Source organism: Nerophis lumbriciformis, linkage group LG31 (genome assembly GCF_033978685.3).
Source record: "Nerophis lumbriciformis linkage group LG31, RoL_Nlum_v2.1, whole genome shotgun sequence".
Taxonomy (NCBI): Eukaryota; Metazoa; Chordata; class Actinopteri; order Syngnathiformes; family Syngnathidae; genus Nerophis; species Nerophis lumbriciformis.
In genome coordinates, this window is record NC_084578.2 from 19446695 (window position 1) to 19468214 (window position 21520).

At 37.0% G+C, this 21520-nt stretch overlaps 1 protein-coding gene across 6 annotated transcripts in view; it reads left to right on the forward strand.

Annotated features, from left to right (window-relative positions):
* The first annotated feature begins 3963 nt into the window (after positions 1-3963).
* cfap65 (cilia and flagella associated protein 65) overlaps positions 3964-21520 on the forward strand; it is a 51653-nt gene continuing 34096 nt past the window's right edge. For 4 of the 6 annotated variants that reach the window (XR_009811396.1, XR_009811395.1, XM_061926496.1 and 1 more), the window contains exons 1-16: positions 3964-4102; positions 4617-4699; positions 8506-8678; positions 11401-11503; positions 11604-11770; positions 11931-12139; positions 12225-12361; positions 12447-12672; positions 12747-13015; positions 13105-13281; positions 17565-17806; positions 18113-18266; positions 18458-18589; positions 18732-18983; positions 19068-19207; positions 19326-19410. Coding sequence is in view for 4 of the 6 variants with exons in the window: in XM_061926496.1 (XP_061782480.1) it covers positions 4619-4699; positions 8506-8678; positions 11401-11503; positions 11604-11770; positions 11931-12139; positions 12225-12361; positions 12447-12672; positions 12747-13015; positions 13105-13281; positions 17565-17806; positions 18113-18266; positions 18458-18589; positions 18732-18983; positions 19068-19207; positions 19326-19410 (2547 nt within the window). In the remaining 2 variants the exon portion in view is untranslated. Of the gene's footprint in view, positions 4103-4419; positions 4483-4616; positions 4700-8505; positions 8679-11400; positions 11504-11603; positions 11771-11930; positions 12140-12224; positions 12362-12446; positions 12673-12746; positions 13016-13104; positions 13282-17564; positions 17807-18112; positions 18267-18457; positions 18590-18731; positions 18984-19067; positions 19208-19325; positions 19411-21520 lie in introns of those variants that run through there. The other 2 variants (XM_061926497.1, XM_061926499.1) reach the window with 2 other exon arrangements.

The window sequence follows — 21520 nt, forward strand, 5'->3', positions numbered from 1 at the left end:
CCAATATTTTGGTACCGGTACCAAAATGTATTCCCATACTTTTCGGAACTTTAATACTTTTCTAAATAAAGGGGACCACAAAAAATTGCATGCATTATTGGCTTTATTTCAACAAAAAATTTAATATGTCAAGACTAGGACCATGGCTTGGTTTGTTCTCCCGAGGTGCAAGTGATATTGACCAGATGTGGCGTGAAGGTGAATACATGATTTATTTAAACACTATAACTACAAAAAAAAGTACAAACGAAAAGCGCGCACAGTGGCGGAGAAACGCTTTGGCTATGAAAACAAATACTTGCACAAAGGCAGAAACTATGAACAATAAAAAACACTAACTGTGGCTTTAATAAACAAAAACTTACTTGGCATGGAACCGGCATGAAAAAAGAGCAGCAAGGGTCTTAAGGGTGTGTGGAGAGTGTGCAGAAGCATAAATGCGGGATGTCGTCAGAACGACAAACTGAAAACAATGAACTTAAATACTATAGACATGATTAGTGAAAGCAGGTGCGTGACTCAAAACGTGAAACAGGTGCATGACGTGACAGGTGAAAACTAATGGTTGCTATGGTGACAAAACAAAACAAAAGTGCACAAAAAGTCCAAAACCAAAACCGAACATGACTAAAACAAAACATGATCACACAGACATGACAAAATATATATTTCTTATTGCAATTTTGTCCTTCAATAAAATAGTGAACATACAAGACAACTTGTCTTTTATTAGTAAGTAAACAAAGGCTCCTAATTAGTCTGCTGACATATGCAGTAACATATTGTGTCATTTATCATTCTATTATTTTGTCAAAATCATTAAGGACAAGTGGTAGCAAATGAATTATTCATCTACTTGTTCATTTACTGGTAGTATCTGCTTACTTTCTCTTTTAACATATTCTATCTACACTTTGGTTAAAATGTAATAATCACTTATTCTTCTGTTGTTTGGGTGCTTTTTTTTTACCACAAATTTAGGTATCACCTGTACAACCCTACCCTGTACTAAACAAAACAACACAAAACCTGAAAACAGTCATGCAGACCATGACAATTGTTTGCAATTACAATTGATTAAACATCTTCCACTGTGTTATTTTACACCAGGTTAAGATCTGGTTCCAGAACAGACGAATGAAGTGGAAGAGAAGTCGTAAATCGAAGGAGCAAGCAAGCCCATCATCTCCACTGACCGACAGTGAAAAAGCCGACAGTGTCAAACTTCAGGTTGACTCTCATAGCTCCAGCTTGGAAGATGAATACGAGCTGGAGGGCGAGGAAGAAAATGAGGACACAAGTGTGATGCCATGTTCTCTTCTAAGGCTTGCCGGCGGAGCAACAGGGAACTACAGTTCCTTTTTACAAAAGGAGCTGGAGGAGGAAAGAAATGGGGTTTTGCCTTAATACATGTTTTATAGTTTGCATTTCAGAAGACAATGCACAATGGAAACTGTAGTGCACAAACATATTATTTATTTCAACCAATTGCTGAGCACCCAAACAGGTAAATGGGAAATATTTACTTGCACATTATCAGCCAGGGGAAACTTGTTTTACATCATGACCACTTAGATACTGCCACTTTCAATGGTTGAACAACCTGCAATATTACTAAGTCATGACTTCAGACTCCATAAATGTTTGCGACATGAAGGACTTTCACATGAACAATAAATATAAATATATACTGTATCTTTAAATGTATTTACGTTGCGTATATGGAGCGAGACATAGCAACAGCACTTCACTTTTGCTTTTTATGGCTGGTTTTGAAACTATTTACACATTCCCCCGATTTTATATATATATATATATATATATATATATATATATATATATATATATATATATATATATATATATATATATATATATATATATGTACTGTATACATGCATGTATATATGTGTGTGTGTATATATATATATATATATATATATATATATATATATATATATATATATATATATATATATATATATATATATTTAAACACCTAATAAACGTTTTCATAAATCGATGGACATGTTTGTCCCATTGCTTTGTCTATCTTCAAGTTGTATGAATTGAATGTGAATTTAATTGCATCACAGGCTCACACACAAGAAGTGTCAACATGCTAGGCGCGCTAAATTGAAAAAAATGCATTGGTCGTCCCTCGCCACATTGCGCCTCACATTTGCGGCATGACTCTATCACCACTGATTGTTTCAGCTTCTGGCAACATTACATTGGATTGAATGAATGTAATAGTGACAATGTGGGTGTTATTTAATTTCTAGAGGGGCTCTTATAATGTTACGAAATGGTAATTGGAAGGTCATAAACAGTTTTTTAATGGCCTGGCTATTTATATATTGGATTTATAATGAATAATTCCTACTTTGCGGAAATGTATTTTCCACGGTCAGGCCCGGAACCAATTAACAGCGATAAACGAAGGATTACTGTATTTACTTCTTCCCTGTATTTTGAAAATGTTGTTCGGTGTGAGTTTGTCACAATAATTCAAGAGTCATATAATTTAATATATTTCACCTCAAAAATGTGATTTTAATTATTGCCATTTATTCATTGAATAAAGTTGAAAAACATGTGGTATGAGACAAATGATTCAGAATTGTTTTTATTTATAGTTATCATTTTATTGTTTTATATATGTATTTTTAACCTGCCATGTCGAGCCATATAAGCAAATATTGTTAAACACGAGATGCCTGTATCTACTTTACTTTACAAAAGAGAAGTGTGGAATAATTATTATGTTGTTTTAATTGTGTTAAACTATTAAATGTTTGGACATATTTAATGTTTGGCTCAACCGGACCGAGTTAAGAGGGAAAAGAAAAAAGAAGAGATGGGACAAGAAGAGACAACAGACCTACCTCCACGGATGAAGTATTTATATATGGTATTCATAAACACACATCTAAGAAGTAAACAGCAATAGTACAGTACTGTTAATGATCACTATTGTGCTTTATTACAATAATAATTACTGTTATTATTATTGTTATTGTGATGAGGTGGCGACTTGTCCAGGGTGTACCCCGAATGCAGCTGAGATAGGCTCCAGCACCCCCCGCGACCCCAAAAGGGACAAGCGGTAGAAATGGATGGATGGATGGATGTTATAATATAAAATAAATAGTAATAATTATTACTATAAATATTATTCTGATCCAGTATGGTCAGTAATGTCATTATTGTATGATAATTATAACAATAATCCATCCATCTATTTTCATAATAATTTTAATGTAATTATTATTAATAATATTTATAATTGTTGTAATTACAGTTAATATAGTTATAATTAATATAGTTATAGACAATATAATCAATATAACCAATGTAACGATAATTTTATAATCTTAATAATTAATATATATCTAATTAATATAATGTTTATTAATATATAGTTATAGCAATAATTATATTGTACTATAATTACAAAAATAGTAAAAGTAATATATATTATTGTTATAATTATAGCACAATAATGATTATTAGCAGTACTGTATTGTACTGTATGTTAATTAATTAAAAAAACATTTTATGAAAGTTATTATTAAATCAAATGTATAATTTTCAAATTACAATAATGAGGAATAAAGGAGAGAAAATAGAAATTAACACTTGGATAACAATGACAATGGTATTAATAAGAATTTTAAAAATAATTCTTATTAACATTATTATTAACTGTTCTTTAGCAATAAATACATTAGATAAAATAAGTACAATATATAAAAACGAGAGAAAGAAAAAGCGGATTAATATATGAAGTGTTATACTAATAAGAATAGGTTTAACAATATTTTCAAATGTCAAATAACATGCAATAAAATAGTCTGCATTTTAATACATGTTTTTAAAGCTCTTTGAAGGTTATTTGTGGGAGTGTAATTAGTTTATATACAATAAAAGCCCTTACCAAGTTCTCTTTTCACGGGCCGGCTTCCGTCGTTGCTATGGCAACACAAAACACGTTGTCAAGGACTTGTTGCGTACTGCAAATTCCCCTGCATGGTTTGGTCAACTTTTTAATAAATAACACAGATGGGATAAGAAGTTTCTGTCGGCCATTTTCTCAAAGGTGAGTTTGTTTGTCACAAGTAGCGACAAAGTTAGTGTTATTCGGTGCGACTAAAAAATAAAAAAATGTGATTATTAATTTAGAATAATTATTGTCGAGTACAAAGTATGCTGCGTCGGAGGGCCTTTATGTGATTAAATGGAATTAATACCAACAAGAAGATTCTCGCTGTACGGCTCGAGACTGTGACGTTAGCTTGTGTGCTACGTCGTTAGCCTGCTAGCTTTTAGCACGCACGTCTTTAGGATGTGACGTCAGCCAAAGCGGAAACGCTCCTAGACGCCAATGACGTGATGGGAAAAAAAACCCTTAATTTTAAACACATGGACAAATGCGGTCACCACTTAGTGTTTGACGTCGCACATGCCATTCATGTAAATGTATGTTTTCTGATGTTTTGATCTTTAAAATTCTCAAAAAATAAAATAAAATGCAGGAAAATAATATGAAGCGTTCGTCATGTTGGTTAATACACGATCACAATAATAACTACACGTTGTCTTTCTTTCCCCAGCCATGTTAGCGGAGTCGAGGGTTCCAAAGCCAATTGGATCAGACACACAATGGAAGTCGTCAATCACTGTGAACAATGTCAAAGTAAGTCTCTTTTTAAATTTTCTTTTTAATGACTTCAATGAGTTCAATGCTGCTTTGTTATAGAAATCCGTCCATAAACAATATACGAGAGAAAATTACTAGGTTAAACCACTATATCCCTCAGTTATGTATGCTGTCAAATTATATTTTTTAAATCAGAATAATCGCGCTGTGGGATTTGGATTAATCATGATTAATTGTTTAAATCAACTTAAAAAAATATTAGGACACAAATGCTATTTTATTGTCAGAATGTCATCCAGGAACATGCTGCTATTGGAGAAGTTGCCACTTCATCGAAGGGTCAACACAGATAGACAGACACACATTCACACACAAGGGTATCTATATATATGTATACACATATATATATATATATATATATATATGTGTGTGTGTGTGTGTGTGTGTGTGTGTGTGTGTGTCTGTGTATATATGGAAATCAGAATCAGAATAGTTTTTATTGCCATTGTTTGAGAATGGGTTCACAAACTAGGGATTTTTCTTGGTGCAATCGTGCAATGGTAAATGTTAAATGTATATACATATTACACACACACATGTACATACAAATGTTTATATGTATATATGAATACATATATATATTAGGGCTGTGAATCTTTGGGTGTCCCATGATTCGATTCAATATCGATTCTTGGGGTCACGATTCGATTCAAAATCAATTTTTTTTTTCAATTCAACACGATTCTCGATTCAAAAACGATTTTTTCCCGACTCAAAACGATTCTCTATTCATTCAATACATAGGATTTCAGCAGGATCTACCCCAGTCTGCTGACATGCAAACAGAGTAGTAGATTTTTGTAAAAAGGTTTTATAATTGTAAAGGACAATGTTTTATCAACTGATTGCAATAATGTAAATTTGTTTTAACTATTAAATGAACCAAAAATATGACTTATTTTATCTTTGTGAAAATATTGGACACAGTGTGTTGTCAAGCTTATGAGATGCGATGCAAGTGTAAGCCACTCTGACACTATTCTTTTTTTTTTTTTTTTTTTTTAAAGGCTAATGATAATGTCAATGAGGGATTTTTAATCACCACTATATTGAAATTATAACTGATATTGATACTGTTGTTGATAATAGTCATTTTTCTTTCACTACTTTTGGTTTGTTCTGTGTCGTGTTTGTGTCTCCTCTCAATTGCTCTGTTTATTGCAGTTCTGAGTGTTGCTGGGTCGGGTTTGATTTTGGAAATTGATTGCATTGTTATGGTATTGCTGTGTATTGTTTTGTTGGATTGATTAATTAAAAAATAATAATAAATAAAATAAAAAAAATAAAAATAATAAAAATAATTTTTTTAAAAATGAGAATCGATTCTGAATCGCACAACGTGAGAATCGCGATTCGAATTCGAATCGATTTTCCCCACACCCCTAATATATATATATATATATATATATATATATATATATATATATATATATATATATATATATATATATATATGTATATATATATATGTGTGTATATATATATATATATATATATATATATATATATATATATATATATATATATATATATATATATATATATATATATATATATATATATATATATATATAAATGTATATATATATATATATATATATATAAATGTGTATATATATATATATATATATATATATATATATATATATATATATATATATATATATATATATATATATATATATATATATATAGACATAGATATGGGCAGCACGGTGGGCAATGGGGCTCACAATATGAAGTTCCTGGGTTCGATCCGCGGGCTCGGAGTCTTATTGTGTGAAGTTTGCATGTTCTCTTCGTGACTGCGTTGGCTCCCATCGGGTACTCCGGCTTCCTCCCACCTCCAAAGACACACCTTGTGGATATGTTGATTGACAACACTAAATTGGCCCGAATGTCTGTCGATCTGTGTTGGCCCTGTGATGAGGTGGCGACTTGTTCAGGGTGTAAGCCGCCTTCCTTCCGAATGCAGCTGAGATAGGTTCCAGCATGGACCAAATGGATGGATGGATATATACTGTCGTGGTCAAAAGTTTACATACACTTGTGAAGGACATAATGTCATGGCTGTCTTGAGTTTGTAATAACTTCTACAACTCTTATTTTTTTGTGATAGAGTGATTGGAGCAAATACTTGTTTGTCACAAAAAACATTCATGAAGTTTGGTTATTTCATGAATTTATTATGGGTCTACTGAAAATGTGACCAAATCTGCGGGGTCAAAAGTATACATACAGCAACATATATTATCAATTTTGGTGATGTAGATAAGTTACAATCAAATCAAATTAGCTTCATGGCATGGCCTCTTAACTTCATGTGAGTGATTATGATTGACGGCATCTGTTGACTTCTCTGAGCCCATTTAAATAGAACTCATGTGATGCAGTCATTAGACTCGGTTACAAACGCGACAATGGTAAAGTCAAAGGAACTCAGCACAGATCTGAAAAAAACGAATCATTGACTTGAACAAGTCAGGAAAGTCACTTGGGGCCGTTTCAAAGCAGCTTAAGGTCCCAAGAGCAACTTTGCAGACAATTGTTCGTAAGTATAAAGTGCATGTCACAGTTTTGTCACTGCCACGATCAGGAAGAAAACACAAGCTATCACCTGCTGCTGAGAGAAAATTGGTCAGGATGATCAAGAGTCAACCGAGAACCACCAAAAAGCAGGTCTGCAATGAAATGGAAGCGCAGTTGGATGTTCCAACAGGATAATGACCCCAAACACATGTGTTAAAGGAATGGCTAAATCAGGCTAGAATTAAGGTTTTAGAATGGCCTTCCCAAAGTCCTGACTTAAACGTGTGGACAATGCTGAAGAAACAAGTCAATGTCAGAAAACCAATACATTTAGCTGAACTGCACCAATTTTGTCAAGAGGAGAGGTCAAAAATTCAACCAGAAGCTTGCCAGAAGCTTGTAGATGGCTACCAAAAGTGCCTTATCGCAGTGAAACTTGCCAAGGGACATGTAACCAAATATTAACTTGGCTGTATGTATACTTTTGACCCAGCAGATTTGGTCACATTTTCAGTAGACCCATAATACATTCATAAAATAATCAAACTTCATGAATGTTTTTTGTGACAAACAAGTATCGCTCTATCACAAACAAAAATATGAGTTGTAGAAATGATTGAAAACTCAAGACAGCCATGACATTATGTTCTTTACAAGTGTATGTACATTTTTGACCACGACTGTATGTATATATGTGTGTGTGTAGGGAGATACAGAGAGGATTCAGACCTTCATATTTGTCTTTAGCCATTTGCTAAAGTCAAAAAAGTTCATTTAATTTCCCAATAATGTACACTCAGCACCCTATCTTGACAGAAAAAAACAGAAATGTAGAATTTTTTGCAAATGTATTATAAATAAAAAATCATATCACACTTTGCTCAATTCTTTGTTGATGCAGAAAGAGTGCTTTAATTAAACAGTTACTGTGATATAATTCCATGTTTCTGAATCGCTTCGGTAGGTAGCATACATTGATGATCTTATATTTTTTTGAGTGTATGTGTTTTTTTTCTTCGTATTTTGCCTTCCTCCCACATCAAAACATGGTTGAAAAGATGAATTTGACATTTTAATTGTCCATAGGTGTGAATATGAGTGTGTGCTATTTGTGCCCTACGATTGACTACCAAGGACTAGACCGCCTATTGACCAAAGTCAGTTGGGATAGGCTCCAGCTCATATGTTATCCTATTAAAGACAAGTGGTATAGAAAATGGATGTATTTTTTCCTGTATTACCTTCTTTGACAGCATTCACATAGCGAACAGAAGCACCAGCGGCATGCATTCAGTTATGGAAGCAACTTCTTGGGACTGGAAACAAAGACAGAACTGGTCTGGGAGGACTGGAATGAGGGGAGAGAATTCACCAAGTTGCTAGTGTTAAAGAATATTGGCCTCAAGATTCAAAAGCTTCAGTTGAGGTGAGTTTTGACCCCAAGGGCAACACACAGCTGTAGGATTGTTGCGCAATATCGACAATATAAATTATATACATTTGGCCGATGATAGCGCTTTTATTACTATCGTTTTTTTAGTGGTAGGTAATGCATGATGGTTACACATTCTAGCTGCGTCCCGCGAGTTTGACAGCGACAAGCAAACAAATGGGTCATTAACGATTTAAAAGTTCTATTTTTAGTTTTTAAATGTCTTAATGGCCTTGAGCCTTCTTATCTATCTGACTTGCTTTTACCGTATCAACTCTCGCTGATCCTGAGGTCCTCTGTCACTGGCCTTTTATCTTTACCAAATACCAAATACCAGAACAAAGACCCACGGTGAGGCGGAATTTAGCCACTATGGCCCTCACCTGTGGAACAGCCTTCCAGAGAGTTTAAGGACTGCAGAGAGCATTGACATTAGAAAAAAAAAAGGCTAAAGACACACCTTTTTAATCTGTTTTTTATTATTGTTGTTTTCTATCCAATAATATAATACTATTATTCTCTCAATGTTATGTTTTATTAACTTATTAATGTAATATTACATTATTTGTATTAATCATTTTTACATACATTTCATCATATGTGTTTTACTTTATTTTTTAAAATGCCATTAATTTGAGTTATTCTCCAGTAAAAACGCCTCAAAAGGGGCGTTTTTCCTCAAATCCTCAGTTTTGCTTTTGCTATGTTATTGTCAATACTGCTGTGTGTGTGTGTGTGTGTGTGTGTGTGTGTGTGTGTGTGTGTGTGTGTGTATTTTTTTCTTCTATTATTACTAGAGATGTATGTATGTAGATTATAGATAAATGCTTTAAAATGTAATATTGGAAATTATTGGCATCGTTTTTTTTATTATCGGTATGTTTTTTTACATTTTTTTTTACATTTTTTTTATTAAATCAACATAAAAAACACAAGATACACTTACAATTAGTACACCAACCCAAAAAACCTCCCTCCCCCATTTACACTCATTCACACAAAAGGGTTGTTTCTTTCTGTTATTAATATTCTGGTTCCTACATTATATATCAATATATATCAATACAGTCTGCAAGGGATACAGTCCGTAAGCACACATGATTGTGCGTGCTGCTGGTCCACTAATAGTACTAACCTTTAACAGTTAATTTTACTCATTTTCATTAATTACTAGTTTCTATGTAACTGTTTTTATATTGTTTTACTTTCTTTTTTATTCAAGAAAATGTTTTTAATTTATTTATCTTATTTTATTTTATTATTTTAAAAAAAAAAGACTTTATCTTCACCATACCTGGTTGTCCAAATTAGGCATAATAATGTGTTAATTCCATGACTGTATACATAGCGGTATCAGTTGATATCGGTATCGGTTGATATCAGTATCGGTAATTAAGAGTTGGACAATATCGGAATATCGGATATCGGCAAAAAGCCATTATCGGACATCCCTAATTATTACTATTATTTTTGTTTTGTTTTCTACAGCACTTTGTGTTTGCCACTTGCATGTGTATAAAAAGTGCTATATAAGTAGTTTGATTTGATCAAATTTAATGCACTGAAGTTTTCTTGCAAGCGGCTAAAATCCCTCCAAAATGCGAGTCTATGTTTATTACAATTAACATTATCATGCTAGAGCTCTTGAATGCAAACAACAGTGGGCAGATTGATACACATATCGATAGAAATTATACCAAGTATAGTATCAGTATATGGTTGATTTGATTTGATGGTCGATTCTATAGTGGTTAGATCAATATTTTTTACAATTAAAAAATTATTTTTTATTTTTTACAAACTCAGAAAATAAGTCCCTGGACACATGAGGAATGTAAGGGCAAAAACCAAATCAGAGCCAATAGTAATAAATAGTTTAAATATTTAATCAATATTGTTACACCGCCATCCTGTGTTTTTGTCTGATTATAATTGTTGTCAAAAATTGAATCATACAAATATATTGAACATTGGAGGTATCAGTACCAGCATTGGTATGAACAATACTGCCCCTGCAACTACTTTGTATTGGATCGATACCCAAATTTGTAGTATCGTCTAAAACCAATAGTAAGTATCAAACAACAGAAGAATAGTTGCTTAGTACATTTTATCAGAAGTGTAGCTAGAACCATGTTGCATTAGAAAGTAACCAAATATTAACAGTAAGTTGGCAAGTTGATTAATAATAGTTTTGACAAAACTATATTAGTAGCCTTTTTAACTTAAAATTCAAGGATTCAAGGATTCAAGGAACCAGCATACACGAGACCCATGGAATGGCATTAATTCTAGTGCCTGAGGTCCCAGATTGTGTCTTATGAGTACCACAAAAACATAATAATGTAAATGTAATAATAATTAAAAACATTTTTAATAAATTGTGATCCTGTAGTGCGAATCAAATGTAAAAACAATGGCCGCAAAACAAACCAAATGAAAGCCCAGTTCAGCTCAGTTTGTACACATATGCAAGTTAAGTGTTCCTTGTACATTGATGGTGTGATGGGGAGGAGGTGATTGGGGGGTTGGTATCCATTGTGTGCTATTATGAGTCCCCATTGCAACAACATACAGCCGTAACAAACAATTACATTCATAAAAACATGAATGCACATTTTTTAGGGAGTGTTCACCGAAAAAACAAAAATTGTGTAAGTAACATTTTCACCCAGCTACATATCCACATAGGCTAACTTTGTTTGCTCCTTGTCAGACCTCCAGTGTCCAAATTCTTCACCATCTCTGTCTCACGGATCATTGCCATCAGCCCAGGAACTACATTCTCCATACCAGTCACATTTACACCATTTGAAAGGGTAATACATTGATCAAAACATTGTTAGTCATACTTAAGTGTAAAATGATCTATTGCTCATGTTTGATGTGGTTTCTGCAATGTTATTTTGTGTTGGGCAGTGTAACTATGAAGACAGTATTGAGTTCCAGAGTAAAAGTGGCAGCTTCCAAGTGTTCCTTCAGGCTATTGCTCCCTGTCCTGCCTTGGAAGTTCCAGACACTGTACTCCTTCCACTTTGTGCTGTTCATCAGTCTGCTTCTACTGTCTTTCTCTTAAAAAATATGAGGTACATGGAAGTGTATGACAGATTGTGAAATCTGAAAAAAAGAGTATGATAATAGAAAATAAAGCAAGAAAGGACACTTTCTGACTGTAGTGTATAGTAAACATGTATTTTGTCTTCAACTGTTTCTGGAAATTGTCCACCTATATCATTTCTCACACAGCAAACTCCATACATACTTCAAGTGGGAGTGTTCAGAACCTTTCCAAGTGAGTCCAGTCCAAGGTGTGCTGCAACCCAGCCAGGTGCATCACATTACCGTCCTGTTCAGACCACAGTCGGCACTGTTGTTTCATAAACATGCCTATTGCAACTTTGGAGAAGAAGGAGGCGAGACAAACAGCTGCTGCACAGTGCTTCTTCAGGGAGTTGGTACTGTAATCCCCCCCAAAAATACAACCTTATATCAACCAGCAAAATCATTGACTTTTTATCTTGTGTCTGCTTTTCCTGAAAGCCAAGTACCCATGTCTTTACCTGAGAAACCCAAATTCCAAGAGTAGAAATGATCCTAGTTGTTCAGAGCTTAACTTTGGATCTGTCCCAATTGGAAAAAGTGTACAAAAGGGTTTTGACATATATAATCCCTCACATGTGAGTAGCGCACTAACATATTCACATATATTCACCCAAACACACTCCATGGCCTCTAAATCTTTCTTTGTCCGCTTTCTTCTAGGTAACAGCATTTTTCTCTTTGACACGTCTTTCTGGGGGCTTGCCTTTGTTAGGGTCTGAGTTCATCTGTGACATCAACAGCGGTACTGTTGCCCCAGGTGAAACTGTGTCAGCTAAAGTCACCTTTGTACCTACTGTTGCTGATTCTGTCTCTGTTGAGTATTTGACAATAGAGTGCAAAGGGGCACTCAACCAAACAGTGCTTAAGATCACTGGAAACAGTGCAGGTAGGACTTCACAAATGTAATAAATATAATCATCTTGTGACATCTTATAAATACAAACTCTGTGAACATTTCAGGTCCTAAATTGTCATTGTCTTCATCTGTGGTTGACTTTGGCTGTATTAAGGAAGGCGATGCATCCTCAGAGACAATTGAGATGGTTAATTCATCATCTGCTGAGGCAACATATCAGTGGGATCTTGACTGCACTGGACACAGTGTGTTCAGAATTCAACCACAGTGTGGTACCGTTAAAAAACAGAGCAGTGTAAAGCTGCAAATATTCTACCTCCCCACTATGCCTATTGCATATCACAGAAGTGTATCTTGTTTTATACTTCAGGCGGTAAGGAGCAGAGATGCAGATCCATTTTGATACAAACCATTTTATCTGTTAAGTCTTTCGACATGTCAAACAATATCTGTCTTTTGTAGGAACCTTTGTTCCTTGACCTGATTGGAACCTGTCACTCAGATGTCCAGGAACCAGCTGTTTTGACACAAGAACATTTGTCAGAGAGCAAAAAGGAGCCGTCTGAAATCATTAGTGCCTTGCTGCGAAGCTATAGCACGCAATCGGACACACAGGCACTCTGCTTTCCTCTGGATGAGGTAAAAGTATTACAGTACTTGGTTACAAGCCCAACACCATTAGAATTGTTACAGTGCACAAACTCCACTCTTTTATCATATATAAGGCAGTGTTACCCTCAGGTCTGCTATCTATTTGTGGAGTTGGGTTCCCGATTGGGGCGATTCCATCGTACAATTTATATAATTGGCTATGACGCATGTGCGTGTGATTTGTATGGAGACAAAAAGTGATAAAAACATCAATAACCAAATTAATACATTTAGAAATACTGCTTCTTTTTGTGTTGTTTCATGTCTCAAGTGAGATGACGTGTGAAGGGATGGGGGCCCAAAGCAGCACGAGGCTGCATGTTGAGAATAGAAACATGTGTTTTCAAATATATTTTTTAATGATATTAAGTCTCCCAAAGTGTTCAATAACACCAGAAAGTTCACTTGATTTATATGTATATATATTATTTTTTTGGAAAAACTGAATTTTGAGTCTGAATACTTGCTATATATAATAACAACGTTGTCAACACATCCCTTGGCCGACCAGTGGCCTCGTTTATAAAACTGTGGATTCCATTTCAAAACATTGTATACTCACACACTTTAATATCTACATATGCTAAAAAAAAAATCTGATCCATAAAACCATGCTGTGCAATTTGTATGTTGTCTTCTCATTATTAATCCCCCCTGTAGTGAGTTGTGTGGACAAGCTCTCCACCTATACCAGGGGTCGGCAACCGGCTCCGGAGCCGCATGCGGCTCCTTGACCACCCTGATGCGGCTCAGCTGCATACTTGCCGACCCTCTCGATTTTTCCGGGAGACTTTCGGATTTCACTGCCTCTCCCGGGGCAAACATTCTCCGATTTTCACCCGGACAACAATATTGAGGGCGTGCCGTGATGGCACTGCATTTAGCGTCCTCTACAACCTGTCGTCGCGTCTGCTTTTTCACCTAACAAATAGCGTGCCGGCCCAGTCACATGATGTATGCGGCGTCTGCTCACACACACAAGTGACAGCAAGGCATACTTGATCAACAGCCATACAGATCACACTGAGGGTGGCGATATAAACAACCTTAACACTCTTACTAATATGCGCCACACTGTGAACTCACACCAAACAAGAATGACAAACACATTTCGGGCGAACATTCTCACCGTAACACAACATAAACACAACAGAACAAATACCCAGAATCCCATGCATCCCTAACTCTTCCGGGCTACATTATACACCCCCGCTACCACCAAACCCCGCCCACCTCAACCGACGCACGGGGGGGTGTTGTTGATGTGTGGGGGGGCAGGGTTGGGGTGGTGGGCTTTGGTGGTAGCGGGGGTGTATAAAGTAGCCCGGAAGAGTTAGGGATGCAAGGGATTCTGGGTATTTGTTCTGTTGTGTTACGGTGCAGATGCTCTCCCGTAATGTGTTTGTCATTCTTGTTTGGTGTGGGTTCACAGTGTGGCGCATATTAGTAAGAGTGTTAAAGTTGTTTATATCGCCACCATCAGTGTGATCTGTATGGCTGTTGACCAAGTATGCTGCATTCACTTATGTGTGTCTGCAGAAGCCTCATATAACATGTAACTAGGCTGGCAAGCTGTTTGTTCAAGCCGTAGAGGGCGCTAAAGGTTGTGACATCACGGCACGCCCTTATTACTGTTGTTTGGTTGAAAATCAGCATACATTCGAGAGAATAGTTTCCCTGAAATTCGGGAGTCTACCGGAAAAATTGGGAGGGTTGGCCGCACTAACATTACATTTCCATATTAAGGTGCTGGCCGCGTGTCTGAGACCCCTGGTTTATACATAGCACAAAGCAAAAAAAAAACTTTGTATGCAGTGTTATTTCATTTTAAATTTCAAAAGAGTTTTGTGGCTCCCATTGTTTTCTTTAATTTGTGGAAACGGGTCAAAATGGCTCTTTGAGTGGTAAAGGTTGCCGACCCCTGACCTATACCAATATACAAGTTACCCACAATTAGAGGATTAGAACACCATTGGGCGTCACTGATCCGAGGGTCTGAATAACTTGCATGGTTGAGTAAGTGTGTAGGAATACACACTCTTTTCCACATACAATTTTCTATAAATAACAACATTTGCGATGAAAGATACATGTGTACGCACATTTCACCATTCATGAATGTGGCCCCAGATGCATATGCCTGAATAAAACCTGAATTACGATGCCATTTACTTCACACACATACACACACAGTTCCATTATAATGTGTTTATGAGCAAGTGCAAAAGGTAGTGCAAAATCTATTTCTGGTGGGCCGCAACAAGTAAATTAATGTATGGGAAACACTGTGCAGTGTAGTGTATTTCCTAAAGTACCGGCATTTTTTAACACTCATGTAAAGGTTAAGGTTTGTAGATGTAATCATCCAACATAAAATCTGATCTGAAATTCCCAGCATTTTAGTCATCCAGTTGTTTTACTGTGATTGTGTGGACTGAAAGCAGTGATAGATGATACAAAGATTCTTGGTCATTCATTGATAGTCAATACCTGGAGAATTTATAGACAGATAACAGTTCACATTTACATCTACACAAACTGAGTAGGAATCTTTGCATGAAAGTCAGCCATCTGAACTACTACTTTATCAGTGACCATTTGAAATAACTACACTGCTCAAAAAAATTAAAGGAACAGTTTTTTTACAGTGTATGGCATGAATTCAATTGCACTTTTCTGATAAGGTTTTGGTCAGGTACGTGGCAGAGGGGGTTGTTAATCAGTTTCAGCTGCATTGGTGTTGATGGAATTAACAACAGGTGCACGAGAGGGGCAACAACGAGATGGCCCCCAAAACAGGACTGGTTTTGCCGGCGGAGGCCATTTCAAGTTCCTCCCTCTTGACCTTTTTTAACTGTTTTTCCACAAGTGTTGGCTTTAGCTAGAGTCATTATCACGACTGGGAGCATGAGGTGATTTCTTAACCCTCCTGAAGTTGCGCAGATTGTCCTACTCCTCCAGGATGGCACATCCATGCGTGCTGTTGCAAGAAGATTTTATGTGTCTCCCAGTACAATCTCCAGAGCATGGAGGAGATTCCAGGAGACAGGCAGTTACTCTAGGAGAGCTGGACAGGGCCGTAGACGGTCCTCATCCCATCAGCAGGACCGATATCTGCTGCTTTGTGCAAGGAGGAACAGGTTGAGCACCGTCTGAGCCCTACAGAATGACCTCCAGCAGGCTACTGGTGTGAATGTCTCTGCCCAAACTGTCAGAAACAGACTTCACGAGGGTGGCCTCAGGGCACGACGTCCTGTACTGTGCCCTGTGCTCACTGCTCAGAACCGTGGAGCTCGATTGGCATTTGCCATAGAACACCAGAATTGGCAAGTCCGCCACTGGCGCCCTGTGCTTTTCACAGATGAGAGCAGGTTTACCCTGAGCACCTGTGATAGACGTGAAAGGGTCTGGAGAAGCCAAGGAGAGCGCTATGCTGCCTGCAACATCATTCAGCATGACCCGTTCGGTGGTGGGTCAGTGATGGTCTGGGGAGGCATTTCCTTGGGACGACGAACAGACCTCTACAGGCTAGAGAACGGCAGTCTGACTGCCATTAAGTATCGGGATGAAATCCTTGCACCCATGGTCAGACCCTACGCTGGTGCAGTAGGTCCTGGGTTCCTCCTGGTCCACGACAATGCCCAAGAGTATGCAGACAGCATCTGGAGGATGAAGGAATTGACACAATTGAATGGCCCTCACAATCCCCTGATCTAAACCCGATAGAACACCGCTGGGACATAATGTTTCGGTCCATCAGACGCCGCCAGGTTGCTCCTCAGACTTTACAGGAGCTCACTGATGCCCTTAGACAGATCTGGGAGGACATCCCACAAGACACCATCCGTCGTCTCATTAGGAGCATGCCGCGACGTTGTCAAGCATGCATAAAAGCACGCGGGGGCCACACAAGATGTTGAAAAGAATTTTGAGTTGCAGAATTTGAATTTAGGCAAAATGGACGAGCCTGCCACATCATTTTTTCACTTTGATTTTTGGGGTGTCTATATACTGAGCCTTCTGTAGGCTGAAAACTTTTATTTCTATCAAAAGATGTGGCATCCTTTTGTTCCTGAGACATTAAACTGTCCATATCAGTAAAGATATCCCACATTTTTTTTTCACCATTGAAATCTGATGTGTTTTTAAAGTGTTCCTTTAATTTTGTTGAGCAGTGTATGTGCAGCACATGAGTCAATAGAACACATTAACAAGAAAATATGATTTTGATAGTGCTCATACACTGTTTTTTTTTCTTTGATATCTTCTAGCGATCAAGCCGACAACTAGATTGCTCGAGTGCGATGTTCAGCACTCCTAGGGAAGACAATGACAGACACTGCTCCACCTGGGAGGTGGATTCACTTCCCACCGCTTTATCTTCACCATCCACACAAGTATCTGTGGTCCCCAGTGAGCTGCTGTTTCATCACAACAGTTCTTCCAGCTTGTCTTCTTCGCTTACGCCCTCTAAGGCTGTCGCCATCACCAACCACACCTCTGTGAAAATCACGTAAAATGGCTTACCTGTTATTTATAAGATAACCCAACTTTAACCCTGACTTTACTCCTCTAATCGCAATACTAACCAACTCATAACCCACTAACCCCCAAACCCTTACAGCCTCTAATGTCTAACATTACTCCTGAACTTTAACCTTAACCCCCAAGGCTAACACCCAACCCTCTTGTCCCCCTAACTCATAACTTTTTAACCCTAATCCCGGATTAATAAACACAGGACAGGCATGCACCACTTGCTTTCTCTAAAGACCAAATTTACCCTAATAGTTTTAATGTATATTTGCTTTTGTTCCAGCCTGGTGTGGACCAATGCCCGAAACTCTCCATTCTCCATCTCTCCAATAAAATCTGACCTGTCCCCACTAAAGTCCACGTCATTCCGAGTGTCATATAATCCGAAAGAGCTAAATACATTACATGGAGCTCAACTTGAATGCTTGGCTGTTAGAGTAAGAATTTATTTCAATATTTTCTACCAGGGATTCACTCTTAGATAGTGGATAATCAATGTACTGTATACTACACTGAAATACATTCTATACACGTTTTATTTCTAAAGTTGATGTTGTGTAGGCTACTGTACAATATAGTTTCCTCTTTTTCGGGTAATGTTTACTCTCATTTTTGTATCCACATGCAGCAGAGCACGTCTGACGAGGATGAGACACCTATATGTCCACCCTGGTGTGTCATTGTCAGAGTGATTGGCCATTCCTTTGAACTCGGCAAAGAGCACTTTTACCCATGCTGCTCTCTTGAGCCAAATCAATTGGTGAGTGTGACAAAAAACACAGCAACTTTGTTTCATGTCGGCCCTATATTGAAAAACGAAATAAGCTGTTGGTATTTGGAGTTGTATGTGCATGAGGATAAACTCTTGATGTTGACTACAGTGTTTTGTTCATATGTTCTAGCTGTTTTCAGGGCTGAGTGTTCAGTCCTATCAGACAGTGCTTCTCCGCAATAATGGAGACCAGCCCCTCACCTTCTGTCGAAACCTAAATGACAGCTCAGAGCAGGAGGCATCAGTGTTACTCGTGCCAAGATGCGGCTTAGTCCAACCTGGGACTCATCAAATTCTCACTGTCATAACAACTCCCAAAGAAGACACCTCTTCAGAGGGACTTAAATTGCGACTACAGTTCAATGCAACGCAACACACAAAGGTACACAACACAAGAGCCCTTCATGCAGTAAATATTCACTCACTTTAGTTTGCACCTGTGTACACTACTCTTCGTGCCCTTTAGGAGATAACTGTTTTTAGCGTGTTGGAAAAGATCGGCGTGTCCCTGGAAGGTGGAGGAAATTTGTATTTCCAAGATACATCTGTAGGCTCACATGCTGAACGGACACATCTCATCAGGAACATCTGTCGCATGCCGCTATGGTTTGTTTCGGCGGTGTAATGATATTCTATAAATTAAAAGTAACATTTGTCAGTGCATTAGTCATTCACCTCTTACTAAAACTAGTGGTTTTTTGTCATGTTCTTCATGGTGTCATAGCTTCCAATGGACCATTCCAGAGTCAGACCAGGATTTTATCTCTGTTCAACCAGATACCGGTCAACTGCAGTCTAATGAGAGCTTGGTAAGAGACTTAGGGCTTGATCTATGAAAGGTTTGCGTGTAGTAAAACACATGCATACTTGATATCATATGTAAAATGATCTGTTAAGCTTGTGCGTGATGATTGCGTCTCTTTAATAAGTAAAATAAGGAACACAAATCATTCGAGTCTGTCTTTATAAATATGCAAAACATATGCTGATTATCAGAATGTCCACAATACTGGGAGGGGAAAATGCAAATATAAATATTTAGCACATGCAGTGCGATTTATAAAGAATGAAACAGTTCTGCTGTTTCTGTTTGTTTCTATATTTAGTATGTTTACAAAGGACGGGCAAACTGGCAATTGCGCAGAAATGGCTCTGAGAAAAGAGGTGTTGCTGCTGCAGCTCTGTCTTACGTATGCTTGTCAACATATATGGACTGTCAAAAAAAAATAAAAAAATAGACATATCGTTTATTTAGCAATATAATTTTATATTTTTATAGCTGATGGATGACCTGAGGTGCTGATTAAAACACATTCAATTGATGCGTTTTAGTGTCTGCTGGCGTTTTTTTTTTGTTTTTTGTTTTTTTAAAGACGTCTGTATTTTCATTTATATGAAGAAACTTTTTTGGGGTCTGTTAGTGCCAGTATCTCCCATGAGCGCACCTTCAGCACGCTTAAAAAGTGGGTTCAATTATAGATGTACTGGAGGGCTGATTCTAAGATGCCCACAAACAGTGGTGTTTGTCTGCTGCATGTTTCCAAACATAGCAAAACGCCACAAGTAGGAGTAAGTAACTCAATTTGATTTAAAAGCGATTTTCACAGATAAAAATCACAAAGTCCTTTACAAAACATAGGTGAATTAAAACAACAATTCAATTAAAATAACAGAAGCAACATCATAAAAAGGATTTAAAAAAAGTTAAAAGTCCATTAACTACAAGCTTTTCTGAAAAGTGTAGTCTTAAAATGTTTAAAAAAAAAAAATGTACACAGGGAGGTACTGGTGCAAGCAGGGCCGTAACTATGATTTGACAAATACCGAGGTCAAAAACTGGTTGTCCATGTGGAACTTTGAAAGGCTGAAATCATGGGTATCCCAGCACCATATAAATTATATTACCCTGAGCAACACAATTATTTTCCACAATAACAAAAGCTTTAATTGAGCTATAACTATCTATCATTCATCTAACATCTTTGATAATCACCATGATTTTGTAACAGTCCACTTTTTTATTAATATTGTGAAGATTATTAGCATATTAAACAATTTTAACATCATTAAAACAAACTTAAAAAAACAGAAACTTTCCAGCCACGACCAGAGTTCGAATCGAAGACTTTATCTTTGTACTGCAAATACTAATGATGGAAGTGATGGAGGACATTTTGCCTTTATATTTTAATCAGTAACAGACCATGACGTGGCCGGTATACATTTATGGTAAAATATTGTATGAAGCGCCTTGTCATTCAATAATTTACATTTTAATGTGCTTCTTCACCCAAAAGAAAGCCCTACGCAGAGCCCTGTTCTGCATTTAGGGCGGGGCAACTGGCTGACACGATAATGTTATTAAACCGACAGCGTTTCACAGCAATTTCATTGAGGTGCAAGCAACATTAGTTACATCAGTATGACTTAGTGTTAAAGTTATGTTCAAAGCACATTGTGGATTGGATGTTTACAGGGGAACATTATCACAATTTCAGAATGGTTAAAACCATAAAAATCAGTTCCCAGTGGCTTATTATATTTTTCGAAGATTTTTTCAAAATTTTACCCATCACGCAATATCCCAAAAAAAAACTTCAAAGTGCCTGATTTTAACCATCGTTATAAACACCCGTCCATTTTCCTGTGACGTCACATAGTGAAGCCAACACAAACAAACATGGCGGAAAGAACAGCAAGCTATAGCGACATTAGCTCGGATTCAGACTCGGATTTCAGCGGCTTAAGCGATTCAACAGATTACGCATGTATTGAAACGGATGGTTGTAGTGTGGAGGCAGGTAGCGAAAACGAAATTGAAGAAGAAACTGAAGCTATTGAGCCATATCGGTTTGAACCGTATGCAAGCGAAACCGACGAAAATGACACGACAGCCAGCGACACGGGAGAAAGCGAGGA